Below are 14,455 nucleotides of genomic sequence, written 5' to 3'. Positions count from 1 at the left end.
GCTGTTCCCCACTTTACCTGCTTCTTTCCTGTTGTGCCTCCGGACTGAAATCATTCTGCAGACACAACAGGACCTTGGGTGAAGCTGTTTTATTCCAGTATCTACCCTGCTCCATGCAGACTCTAGCCTTTGGAGCCCCAGTGGTGTTCTTCAGGGACTGAATAACCAAGCAGTGATGAATTGTGCCCTTTCCAACGGGGCCAGAGGCACGTTGAAGTCTTGTGTCTGTGCTGTTAGTGCTTTTTCCATTTCAAGAGCCTTGCCGTCATTAATCTTTTAACCTCTGAAACTCCCTGGTGAGGCCATCTCTGCACAACTAACCATACAGATCAGAGAAATGTGATGCTCAACTGCACGAGTTTTGTGGATAAAAAACAGAATCTTAGTGACTAACAATGAGCTTGCTTTTATTCTGTCCTAGCCAACTATGAGTGTTTACCTACTTTAGAGGAAGAAAAGGAACCAAACCACAGCAACCCAAGGTACTTCTAATTTCTACCACAGATTATATATGGTTGGGAGGGGGAGATTGGAGACCACAGTTGAGGACTTTTGCTCACCTTCTCTGTGCCTGTAAATTTTTTTTTTAAGATTTCTTTATTATTCATTTATTTATTTTATTATTTTTGGCCACGTCGGGTGTTAGTTGCCGGCACACGGGCTCTTTGTTGTGGTACGCGGGCTTCTCACTAGTTTTGGTATGCGGGTTTTCTCTTCTGTATTTCAGGGCACCAGCTCAGTAGTTGTGGCGTGCGGGCTTAGCTGCCCCGCGGCATGTGGGATCTTAGTTCCCTGACCAGGGATGGAACCCATGTCCCCTGCATTGGAAGGCGGATTCTTTACCACTGGACCACCAGGGAAGTCCCTGTGCCTATAAATTTTATGTGACAATTTTCATGGGTGTATGGAGAAACGGAAGTGTGAGTTATGGAAAATAGAAAGGTACAAAGTAAATATCCTAGTGACTCTTTATCTTTAGAAATAAATTAGTAGTGACATTTTTTTGCCCTTCTAAAGAGACACTGTTGAGTAGGCTTCTGTTTTAGTCCTAAAACTTTCTGATTATGACAAACTGTAGGTTTGTTTACCTTGGATGAGTAGCTGTTTGGTAAGGAAAACAGATGGAGGTGACAATCTCAAAGGGGTAACTGTAAACAAGAGTGAGTAAAATGAACATAAACAAAACAAAAGAAAACCCCACCTGAATTGGATTGTTATACGAGAGAAATTAAATGAGAATTTTTAAAAACCTATATTCCATTCTACCACTAGGTGGCTCTGCTTAATAGAAAATTTTAGTGCGCTGGGGCCTGTGCGTCCTTTAGCCTTCCACAATCTTGTTTACATTATATTATCTTTTGTGAGGATAGAAATTACCGTGTCTGGGTGTTTTTGATCAGAGAATCCTTTGGTCAGGACTTGGGACATGCTCGCAGGAAATAGGATTGATGATTCAGTAAGTCAGGGACTTGCTCCACAGAGCACTGCTGTGATTTGGGGGGCACAGAATTGCTGATGGGGTGACTCCGAGATGACCAACGAGTAGGGAACTTGACTGAGCCTGTAACTGAGATATTACACTTCTGTCGGAATAAACAAAATAAACTTTCAAAGCAGGGTAAAAACCACCCACCGTCTCTCCTTCCAAGTTAACCAGAGGTCCTGCACCAGTCACCTTAAATGTTTCCAGAGTGCAGTCACTTGTCATAAGCAGTTCCTGAAGCCAGAGCATTGCAAGGAAAGACTGGTTATTAGACAGTGATTGGGGCAGTCAGATGTTTGTCTTCCGGACCCTTGTTCTGCTTCTTCCCCTAAGCCTTACCTAAGAAGTCATGCCACCACAATCTTACTGAGGTGAACCTCCGCTCTGATGCAGAATATGCATCTTATTGTAGATGTCAGTCATTGTTACCTCTGCAGGTACTTGCATGTTAGAATTCATCACTGGTTCAGAAAAGAGTCTATCCTATTTAAAGGAGATATCAGGCATTAACAAGCAGATGAAAGAAAAAAAGAATGCTAGTGGGAGTATCACAGAGGACATTACGAAGGAATTATTTCCTTTGCATTTTTACCTAAAAATGAACATCTATGTGTGTCCAGTTTAGGGCTCAGATCACCCCCCAAAACCTTATAAATATCTTGTTACTGTATCTCTGATGTGCACCCTCAAAAGATATGAGATGTCATTGGTTTTTATATACCTGCCTCTTTTTCCTTGAAATTATTGGCAACATAGAAGAAGCTTAACATTATAGAATTGTATGGTGCTAAAAGCTTCTTAGAAATCATGTTTTTGAAATACTGAGAGGCTGGTCTCTGAAATAAGCTCTACCACATTTCTGCCTTTAAGGCAAAAAGCCTTAACCTATTTGGAGAGCTGCTTTATGCTAAATTATTGATTTTAAAGGGAATGTCTACATTCCTCTGTTGGTCTGGTTTTAATTCACAGGACAACTGTCAGGCTGTCACCTCATTCCCTCTTGATGAAGCCAGGACCAGGGTTATAGAACCAAGAGTGGCGAGTCCCCAGTCTTTGGTGCTGATGACACTGTCTGATTACTTCAAAGGGTATCATGATATTGCAGAGCAAATTTAATTTTTATTCACTAAAAACTCAGAAAAGTACAAAGCACTTAGAACAAATCCTGGTACAAAATTAACTCTCAATAAGTATTAGTTATTTTTAATTATTATAAAAAGTTAGAATTGATATACATAAACTTATTGCCTTTTGGGTTAATGAGCCTGTGTCCTAAGGTCCAGGCACATCTAGTATGTGGAGCATTATTTTTGCTCCTGGTTTCCCTGGGGACTTCTTTTTGGAGCTTACCAATCCTGAGAAATCATGAATTTGTTTCATCCCCTAGTAATGATCTGGAGCCTTTAGGTTCCCCATCCATTACCAGCATAGGTAATATGCTGGTGATTTCAGAATAGTCCTCTTAGCCGTCTGGAATTTTTGAAACGGTACATAGTTTGGATTATCTTATAGTTTGCATAATCTTTTCTGTTGTGGTTTTATTTATATTTCTTTCTCTTATTGTCTTAATTACATTGATAACTGATGAAACATTTGCTTTGAATCTCGAATCCAGGACAGATAGAAGATTTTTTTTCTGAAAGCTTGTGAATCATTAGAGATACAAGTGGTGAGTGCAATGGTCACTGGGCTTAGAATCAGAAGACTGGTTTCAAGACCCGACTTGGATGATCATTTGTTCTTTGTACTAAGACAAGTCACTTTAACTCTGTAAGCTTCAGTTTCCTCATCTTGTAAAATGGATATAATGCCACCTGTCCTTCTAGTTTAACAGGATTCCAAGAGAGAAAAAAAACTTTGTAAGTTTTAAAGCACCACACAAATGAAATGAATTCTTTTATGCTCTGGCAATAATTCTCGCCATCCTCTCCACCTGACTTTTTTTTTTTTTCTAAGATTTTCTATTTTAGAGCAGTTTTAGGTTCACAGCAAAATTGAGCAGAAAGTACATAGAAGCCCCCCATACCCCTGGCTCCCACATGCACAGCCCTCCCCGCTGCTGACATCCCCCACCAGAGTGGGACCTTCGTTACAATCAGTTAACCTGTTTTGACACATCATTACGTCCAAAGTTCCCCAGTGGTTTTGACCTCTGTGAATCATCCTTCCTCTACTGTCTAAGCAGTATACAGGTGACTCTAATGCTTCAGAAAATTTATAACAGTCACTGCAGATTGAATTTAGTGGAAAACACACTTCCCCATCCTGCTTGGATTAGCAGGAGGATGGGGAGCTAAGATTTCTGGAATCCATTTACTTCTTGATGCTAGAAAGACACCGTGACATAGAGCTTCTGTTATCCATAAAGTCCACTCTGATCCTGGGACAAACGAGGTGATCTGGTCACCATCCTACACTTAATGCACTACATTGTGTGCAGACGTCAACCCTTCACCTTCTCTTGTTCAGGTCCATAATCTCAGGTCTTTCCGGACTTTTCCCACACAGCCCATTAGACAGCAGTTCCTCATTACTTTGCCTTGTCCTCACTGAGTGGACATTTTCCTTGAGCTGTGGAATCTGAAATTTAGCACAGGAATTTAATAAGGGCCAGGGATGTACAAAGTACCATGGGAAGTTTAAAGTATGGTTTTCATGTTTTCATAAAATCAGTGGGAAAAGACAGCAAAGGAATGGTGGGGGAAGGGGAATTCTATATCCTTATTTCCCACCTTAGCATTTTTCCCTATAGTTCATACATGTTATGTGCCAGGCAACATATGGGGTACTGGGAACAGTGTCAGTGGAACAGTGTCCAAGGGGTGGGCAGGGTGGAGCCGAGGTCTGCCCTAGAGTTGAAGAGAATTTCATCACTGACATTGTTCAGCCTTGCCAGCGTGTGTTGATAACAAAAAACAGATCCATTGAGTTGGTTTTATTATTGTTTAAATTATCTTGAAAGAATTCACTCCCTTATTGTCTACCCCCATCCTTACAATACTTTCTCGAATGCCACTCGACAGTGGCAAAAACAAGATGGAATTCCTTTCATCTTGGTGCTTACAGTCTGGGCAGTCTCTTCCTTCTTCCTGAGGCCTTTATAACTAGACAATTTCCTGAAAGCGTGGTGTTTCTGCCTCTGCAAGCTTAGGTGAATAACCACAGAAAAGGAATTGCAAATATTAACCAAGCGCACGTCTTCTTTCCCTTTATGCCTGTTGGCCACAGTGATGATTTTATGTTGAGTAACAGCATTGGGAAAGATTGGGGGAGAATTAGATTTCATCCAAGTCGATTTATAACTTTGAAAGTATAGTAATAAAAACAATAATAAGACATTTATTCTAGATGCCAGATACCTAGCTACTATTACCTAGGAAATTAACCAAGTCAGAGAAGGTAAGTAACAGTATACCTGTTCTGCTTTTGTAATAATTCCATTGTTCATTTTATGATTCATGTCTGAGCTCAATAATATTATAAAAATGTATCACTTTAGTATTTCTCAGGAAAATGCAGGTTAGCTTAATAGAGAATTTTTTGAATTTCTCCCTGTTTCTTCCCTTCTCTTTGTCTTTTTTTGGAGGAAGTATGATCGTCAATGTAGTTTTTCAAATATATTTATTGAGTGCCTAATATGTGCCTGGCATTGTCCACATCATGCCAAGACAACCAGCTAAAAATGAAACAATCCATCTGAGTAAACCTGGAACTCAGAGAGTTTAAGTGATTTGTCCAAGTTTGCACAGCAAGTTTTTGATGAAGCTCAATCTAGAGAAGCGTTTCTTTTAAAATTGGATTTTCATTTTCTTTGACTAATTAGTTAAAATAAAAGAGGTATTCCATAAATGAAAAAACAAGTTAGAAACTTTTAAAAAGAACCCTTAGTAGCAAGAAAGCCATCCACCATGAGGCCAACTATGAAAGTCTTCGGTGGCTGATGCAGTGCAGACATTGACAAGACTGAACCATGAATTGCAAGAAAACAGCAGTTTTGTGTGAACCGTTTTGGCCTCTCCACTCCAGTAAATCTCTGTGGCCACTTCCAATTACTTTATGAGTTTCCTTCCTCTTTTTCTCTCTAGTCCCTCAAGTCACTTAAAAGTCAACAAGTATTAAATATTAAGTATATTAAGTGCCAACTGATTTCCCTCAAATCCGAGCTAAGTATCATGAGGGATACAAAGTAACAGTTTATAATCCTGCAGGATGCTAACCTCAAATGAGATGGTAAACATGCAGGGGTGTGTGTATGTGTGTGTGTCTACGCCTGTGTGTGGTGGGTGAGGGAAGATGCACTAAATTCAATACACCACAGCCTTGCTTGAATACTAGCCCAGATTGTGTCTACACCGTGGGCATGATCTATGTGTCTTGGACGAATTCTGGGCCTGGCTCTGATGGCAGCCAGATTCTCGTCTCTATAATTCCACCTGGGCAGGCCTCTTACGGGAAGGAGAAGGGACATTCTATTGATGAAGAGGAAGAGAGCATGATCTAACTGTTCCGTGACTTTGTGCTAAGCTGAACTTTGCATTCCTCCCCAAACCAAGTTAGAGAGCATCATAATTAGAGAAAGGTTTAGCATAGGTTTATTACATCTTGGGAGACAAGCAACATTAGCTGTGGTCAGAAAGAGGGATTGTTACAAGGTAAACTGGTCAGAAGGACAAAGATGGCTTATCTGATCCTGACTGCAACCAAGGGGCAGTTATGAAACGAGGTGTTACAATTGCACCTCCTCATTTAACTGGTGGCGTTCCACTTGAATGCTTTCTTAAAAATCATCAGATGATGCTTTTTAATCAATTCAATTGGTTTTTTACAGTTTGGAGGCTTGTTACTATACAGCTTTTGGGAAAGCTACCCCACATTCTTAAAATATCTACATATAACACTCTGAGAAAAATCACTCACTCATGCCACCGTCACAGATAAGTGACCAAAACTGTACGAATTAACATCAAGGCAAGCAATAGAGGTTTGAAGCGGGATCGCTGATTTTATTTGTTGCAATTCTGTGGCAGTTTGCCAAGATATTTTTAACAGGGAACTCTAGGATTTGCCAGAGCTGGAAACGTCTGGGCTGATTTGATCATTTCACAGAGATGATAAATAGCCACAAAGATAGCAAGGAACACACCTAACTCAATAAAGGAATGAGCGTGAGGGAGAATAATGCCTCCAGGCTCGGGCATGGGTGGGGAGCCAGGTCCCGAGTTGCTGACTTGCTAACAGGCACGCTGGCCATCACACCACTGGTGAAAGTCGCGTGTGAGAGTTGCGACACTAGGAATGACCTGCTGACCCACTGCTGAAGCAACTTGTACCCACACTGGGACTGTCTCTGGTGTGGCAGGCCTGGCACGTTGTCAGTGCCCAGATCTCTAAGCACATAAGCTCCACACGTATCATGCGTGAGGTCTTGTGCTCTTTGATGCTTTAAATGAATGGGTTCTGGTTGGTGGACAGTGTCACACTCTAAGCCTTCATAATGTTTGTAGAGTGTTCTAAACAAACCGCATTTAGGTTACACTGTCCTCAGAAACTGAAAGTTTGTTTTGGAAGATGGTTTCTTAAAGGCTCTGGCTGTTTGAAGCAATGTTCAAGCTTGTGTTTAACTGAACATTTGCTAGCATAGAGTCTAGCAAAATCAGAATGCCCGTTCATGTGTCTGGAGGTCAGACCCGTGGCATAGAGCTTCGCCCACATTTTCTCATTGATTTTTTCCAACAGCCTTCTAAGGCACATGGTATTATTATGCATGTTTTGCAGATGAGATGGGCTAAGAAATGTTAACTTGCTCAAGGTCACACAGCGAGAAAGTGGCTGACCCCTGATTTAAGCTCTGCCCACCTGACCCTGTGCTCAAAAAGCCACCATGAGCACACAACAGCATTGGCTCAACCATAGAAGTAGCCCAAGAAGAGAAATACCTAGGCAAAAACTTAATCAAAAAATGTATGGATAATATAAAAAGAAATTGTTCAAATTTTTATGGAGGGACATCAAAGATATAAACAAGTGGAGAGAAACATACTGTGTTTCTGAATGAAAGACTCAACCGTGTGAAAATTATCCTTTTAAATTCAACTTAGTCTTTTAAAGATCCCAATGAACATTTCATCTGGAAGAATAATTGTGCACAGATAGTCAGGGTAATTCTAAAAGAAGGAAAGAGAACAATTGTGTGTGGGGAGGTGGATTTGCAGGGAACATGCTCCAATAATTAAAACTGTGTACACCCAGAACCAAATAAGTATTACTGGCATAGAATAGAATATTCAAAACAGCCTCAAGTATATGTAAACATTTAATATATTATAAAAGTAGCAATTCATAGCAAGTGGATTATTCAGTAAATAGTCTTAAGACAACTGACTAACATTTGGAGGGAAAATTTAGAACTCGACCTCACACTTTAGATTAAAATAGACTCCAGATAAGTTTATATGTGAAAAAGAAAGAAAAAAATCCAGAAAAATTAAAGGTAAATATTATAACTGTAAGGTGAGGTCTGGTTGAAAAGCATGACACACGGTCAGAAACCATATCAGAAAAGGATAGACTTAACTACACTAAAAACTCAAATTTTTTATACTTCCAAAAACACAATATAAAATTAGGAGGAAAATGACGAATTGGGGGAAAGTATGTGTGATATGTATGATGAACAAAGAATTATTATTCTTAATACATAAATCAATAAAAAGATAATGTCCCATATGAGCAAAGAATATTAATAAGCAGTTTGGCAAAAGAAGAAATTAAAATTACCAATAGAGCTTTGAAAAAAACTTTAGTCTTCCTAGTAACAAAAAAAAGTAACCCAAGAATACGTTAAGGTAAATATTAGATTATTTTCACCTATTGAATTTACAAAAGCTGAAAATAATAATATCCAGTATTAGAATGTTGGGGAAAGGATATTTCCCGAAAGGAAAGTGTCAAGAGAAGGTAAATTTCTAAGGAAGGGGGGTAATTCGACAATGGGCTGGTCAAGCTTTAAAATTGCATACATTTTAACCTAGCAATTCCTCTTCTAGATATTTATGCAAAGGTAACAACTGGAAGCATGCAAAGATGTAGCAATTTTTAGAATAAACAAAAATTATAAATTGGAAATAGCTTAAATGTTTAACAATAAGGATATGCCTAAAAATAATGTTCTTGGTATAGTGAGACAATGGTGTGCTCTATAGCCACTTAAAAAGATATGGTATATTTATTAGCCAGAAAAGAGGTCTATATATGAATGAGAGTGAGAAAAGCAGATTACAGCACAATATGCATAATTCCATTTTTGTACAAAAAGAATATATATCATTATCACAGAAAAAAGTTTGGAAGAATAAATACCAAAATGTTAACTGTAGTGAGGTTGTTAGTATTTTTATTTGGTTTATTTGTATTTTGTATTTTTTCAGCAATGAATATGGATTGGTTTTATAATAATTAACTTTAAAAATCACTTCTATTTTAACTGCTGGACACAGATTAGTGTTGTGGGCAAAAGAGGGATTGTGCCCATTGCTGTACAGCCTTGTATTGTATTTTGGTCTGCTTAGAGTAGCTGAAATGTCAAGATAAGGCCACAAAAGGAAAACATGCACTTCAGAGACTTATGCTCCATAGAGATGAACTCCTGGATCTCAGAAATATTATCTTGCTACCACCCAATTTCCAAGAAAGGAAGCCTCCTTGCCCAGTTTAAGAGTTGTTCAGTGTGACTTATGAAATGAGTTGTTACGTTTGTTCTTCAGATAAAGAATGTCTTCATTTTCAGTCAGTTTCCATTAAATAAGTTTTCCTACAGAAGTTGTCCTTTTGTCCATGTCTGCTTTCCCCTTTCTTTCCCATTGGTCATCCTTCCTGGTCACAGCTTCTTCCCCCTGTCTTCACAACACACAGACACACAAACACACACACAATGTCTCCCCTCCTCTTTCTTGGATAAATCTAGCTAGCTAGCTAGCTGGCTCTCTATCATTTAGCTAGCTAGCTGGCTCTCTATCATTTAGCTAGCTAGCTGGCTCTCTATCATCTAGCTAGCTAGCTAGCTGGCTCTCTATCATCTAGCTAGCTAGCTAGCTCTCTATCATCTAGCTAGCTAGCTAGCTAGCTCTCTATCATCTAGCTGGCTAGCTGGCTCTCTATCATCTAGCTGGCTAGCTAGCTGTCTATCATCTATCAAGTTGTTTCAGAGACCTTCTGGAAACACCTGGTGTGTCACTGAGCAGGCGAGAACTGAAGTAGGAGTCAGAACAACATGGTCTATTGCAGCCTCTACGAGCCTCTGAGCTAAGGAGACACCAGGTCCTGTTGATGATCATCATTCAGGCACTTCCTTGGAAACACAGGTCCCTTCAAGTAGAGACATGCTAGAATTTGGGTGAAAGGACACAAAATTTTTAAAAAGTAGGTGGAGGCAAGGGAGGTCAAGCAGTCTGCTTTCCAGGAGACTTGGGTGGAGACATGGTCTCACTGGGAAAGAGCTACAGAGCCAGATCTGTGGCTGAGAGAGCCAAGTGAGAAACAAAAGCAGAAATTAGCCCGCTAGCATGGTTATGTCCACACACCATGTCCATAATTTATGTCTACTCACACCTCAAGATGCCTGATGATCGAATTCTAAATGACACTGAGAAGGCACTTCCAGATCCTCTGTGCATGGGGGGAAAGCGGGCTTTTGAAAACACGCCAGGACCACAAACCCTTGAGAGAAAATAACATATTCGAAATTTTTTTTTAAGGAAAAAAAAAGGCAGTTTGGCATCTATTCATAGAGAATGGGATTCGATTTCTTTAAAGGGGGAACCCCGACTCCATCTGGTTCTCTCCACATCAGCCCTGGGGAAGGATATTACAACTAGAGCTAGGGATTATTTCTTGGCTTTCCTAGATTTCCTCCTCAGGGTTCAGATATAAAATCCAAACTGAACTGACCTTTGTTTCAGAAATTGTAATCTGGACACCGTCGGCTCCCTAACTGCTTATGTTCTCCTGAGTCACCTCCATAGCCGAGTGACCAGCTCTCAGTAGCTTCTTGGAAATATACTATTGTTCTGTGTTTTGCAGTGACAATGAATCCTGAAACTGAATCGTGCTAATGTTTTCCAAGAGAAAGCAGCCCCGGAGGGAGTCTGCTGGGCCTGCCAGCAGAGGATGAAGAGGATCCGAATTTAATTAATTTCAAATCAACGTAAACACAAGAACCTTTTGCTGTTGCTTCCAGCGCCCACTCTTCCAACGCCCAGTGCATCACCTGTACTTGGAAGAATGCTCGATTGAGAAGTGCTAGGCAAAGACGTGGCTGCTGAGGGTGGAGGAACCATAACATGCAGTCAGCGCTTATCAGTGGGTGTTCCCTCCGCTCAGCCAACCTCTAGATGACTGTACCATTACCCTGGCCACGCTCTCAAGTCCTTGTTACCTTTCTGCTTCATTCCTCAGGGTACAAATCAGGAAGCTGTCTATGGTTTCCTTCTGGGTCACCTTGCGACCTAGATAGCTTTGGATAATTTCCTCTCATGAGTTAAGTTCTCTGATAGGTCAATTACATTCAGTGGGAACTTTGCTCAAGGTGAGTTATGTCATGGAAAAGACAGCAAACAAAGCAAGTGTTTCAATGTGGACACCATCCCAGGGGGTGGGTAAGCTCATTTCCACCTGCCATGAGACACAGTGTGAGAGCCCACAGTCCTGAAGGGATGCTGTTTGGTGACGTGTTGACCCTGAGTTGGCCAGGTGATGGAGGAGTGGAATTCTCAGTGAAAGAGCAACTGTTTTCCTTCTCGGAGAAAATCAACTGCTTGTTCACATTTCCCCACGGCTCATCCCTGTCCTCACCACAACTCCCTTGCGTGTGATGTATGGATAGATGTGTGCAGCTGGGCCTCCTCTGCCACCTTCTGTGTCTCTGAGATCTTTAAGGTTGTTTGGAACAAGCAGAACAGCAATAGGCTCTGTCTGTGCCCGAGGCAGGTACCCTTCCTCACACTCAGGATCTTTCCTGCCAGCCGGACCAGGGCTCGTGTCCTCAACGCAGCTCCCAGGAGGCCACCACCGGTCATCAGAGATGACATCCTACGTGATATTTGTTGACATCCTCCTGCTAGAAGCAATGGTGCAAAATGCAGAAGGGCTAGTTATCGCTCCCACTCACATAAAATCAATCTCCATTTAATCCTTAATTTTCCAATTCTGACCTTTAAAGCAATCTAGCAAATTAGGAGCCCTCAGCTCTTCCACGGCACCTGATGTTTTATTCCAGGAAAGAAACAAAGAATGAAAACTGTATCTTACTCCCCGCATATAAACTGAGGGGGGGTTGAGGTTCACCAAATATTTGCTGCTGTTATTTGGGTTCTTGTGTTTGAAAGGCTGCCTTAATGCATAACGAAAACAGTCCTTTTTTTCAGAATCCCTTTAACCAGCACTTGCCTTCTGAACTATGCCCACAATTTTAAAGGCAGAGTTCCAAGCCAGGGAGGTCTTTCCACCGCAGTGAAAGATAGAACTATCTGGCTGTGTTTAACTACTGCTCTTAGGCCATCCCGGGATTGCAAAGAGCTTTGGCAAAAGACAGTTTTCATGGTACAGAACCACAACAGATCTGTCTGTTGTATTCTCTTTAGCACATCCTAATATGGCATTTTTGTTTTCATTGCTATTTTGCATATTCATATTCAACTTGTGGTCCATAGTGACTCTCAAGATATTTATGCCAAAATTGCTACTTTCCAAATCATCATTTCTGGCTGTTTTGTTACTTTGTTTCTCATCCACATTTTGACTCTGTAAAGAGTCTCTTCTTTCTCTAGGTAGCTAAGAGTTTTGCTTAACTTTTAGGCCTGTAAGCGTCATCCAATCCTACCAAATAGTGGACTTTAGCAGTTCAGAGAAGGATAGGAGGTCTTGGAGTCTCACTTTGATGAAGTTATATTTTATGATATGGTAAATATATTCTCATTCAGTATTTGAAATGACTTCAAATTCCAGAAGAAGCAAGCTTCAGCAATATGTCATTGTGTTTATATCTGAAAAATGTACTAACCTTTATAGTTGCATAATGTGCAAAGCACTTTAAAAAAAGAGTTTATTCTGGCAAGATATATGACATTAGTATGAGTCAAAACAGCCAAAGTTCAATTCTAGTGCTCTGTATCTTTTTATTACTGTCCAGTCAAGAGGCATCATAGATTATGATCATTCCAAGAATTGTTTTTAAACCCAAACTTAATTTTTATGTTTCAGATTATTGTTAGTAAAAATCTTAATAATTTGCCCTAATTGGGTAGCCAATCAGAGCAAAATCTGACTTTAGAATATTTTCAAGTTGTGTAAATTTTATTGCATTTTTGTACGTATTAAGTAAGCTAAGTTAGCAACATTGCCTTGTTGAACTCCTCAGGAAACTTGTTGTAATAAAGATGTGAAAATCTCAGTCTCAACTCAGTGCTGTGACTCCTCTCTCTGGGAAGGTCATTGTCATCCAAACAGCGAGCACATAGCATGGATCGATCTTGACATCCATGGGGTGACAGATGCTTCTGATCACCCTTGTAGCTCTAGCAACGTAAACGGGCGCTTTAAAAAATACTTTTGTCTGTTCATTTGCTTTGGTTGCTTAAACTATCAGTTTTCACCATCTCTGTAAGAAGGCCCTTATGTTGAGTAAACATAAAGTGTACACATTAGTTTCAACTTCTGTCAGAATTAGTACAAATTCTGAATATAGTAGAGCAATAAGACATGGCTCACACTGGGAAGACATGGCTGAAATTCTCACTGTGAGGAAGACATTGACATTTTCTATTGAATTAAATTTACACATGCTACTTTTTCACACGCAGGATGAATTCTGGCCTATTTAATATCTACAATAGGTGGTCCAGAGTAGCTTCATTCATAGATTACATTTCTTTGCTCTTACAATAACCAGAAGATCACCGTATATTAGTGTGGTGTGGAAGTAGTCAAATTGGTTATTAATAATTGCATAACCCAAATACCCAATTGCCTGAATTATTTATTTTTTTGCACATCTCTTTCACATTGCCTTGATACTGTCTTGTCTGGTAACCAAATTTTATTTTCCTCTTAGTCCTTTTGTAGATATCTGGTGGGATTTGTATTGTTTTTTGCCCTATTATCTTTTCTAAATAATACGTCATGTTCATGAGACAGCAATCCATACAATATATAAAATAAAACTTTTTTTTTATAAACATTTTAAGTATTATTATTTTTTTTAATTAATTTATTTATTTTATTTATGGCTGTGTTGGGTCTTCATTTCTGTGCGAGGGCTTTCTCTAGTTGTGGCAAGCGGGGCCACTCTTCATCGCGGTGCGCGGGCCTCTCACTATCGCGGCCTCTCTTGTTGCGGAGCACAGGCTCCAGATGCGCAGGCTCAGTAATTGTGGCTCACGGGCCCAGTTGCTCCGCGGCATGTGGGATCTTCCCAGACCGGGGCACGAACCCGTGTCCCCTGCATTGGCAGGCAGATTCTCAACCACTGCGCCACCAGGGAAGCCCCCTAAAATAAAACTTTTAAAATCACCTCTATTGATACTCTAAGCCATTTCTGAAATGATATTTTAAGAAGTTAAATTCTTAAACCAAAGTACTTACAGTAACATAAGGACTTTAATCTCATTGCTGTACAAGATTAGAAATATATGTTGAACTGCTTAAGACAACCAAAGGTGGATGGGGTCCCATGCCAATTGGTCTCCAGGTGCAGAAGGCTCAGTTAATCATCCTCCTTCGTTGCCGTCATATTATTATCACTGGCCTTTGGTAGGTTATAAATAAATAATTAGACTTTTACAAAAAGCCTATTCTTCACATTTTTCACTTCTTTTGTCTGCATGGAAAGGAATAAGTTAATGATCTCTAGATACTACAAACAGTAGGTGACATCTTTTCCAGTGTATAGATCAGTTGACTGAACCTTCAAGATGGCGG

The 14,455-nt window shown here is 40.1% G+C and overlaps 1 protein-coding gene across 8 annotated transcripts in view; it reads left to right on the top strand.

Annotated features, from left to right (window-relative positions):
- TMEM154 (transmembrane protein 154) overlaps nt 1-12,936 on the top strand; it is a 44,064-nt gene extending 31,128 nt beyond the window's left edge. For 3 of the 8 annotated variants that reach the window (XM_082391580.1, XM_082391579.1, XM_082391585.1), the window contains 2 exons: nt 422-482; nt 2,453-3,430. In XM_082391580.1, the coding sequence (XP_082247706.1) occupies nt 422-482; nt 2,453-2,510 (119 nt within the window). In that variant the 3' untranslated portion in view covers nt 2,511-3,430. The other 5 variants (XM_082391583.1, XM_082391581.1, XR_014244534.1 and 2 more) reach the window with 4 other exon arrangements.
- The last annotated feature ends 1,519 nt before the right edge of the window (nt 12,937-14,455 follow it).

The sequence above is a fragment of the Balaenoptera borealis genome (assembly GCF_965194805.1).
Source record: "Balaenoptera borealis genome assembly, chromosome: 4".
Classification (NCBI taxonomy): domain Eukaryota; kingdom Metazoa; phylum Chordata; class Mammalia; order Artiodactyla; family Balaenopteridae; genus Balaenoptera; species Balaenoptera borealis.
This window is presented reverse-complemented; position numbering and strand designations above follow the sequence as displayed.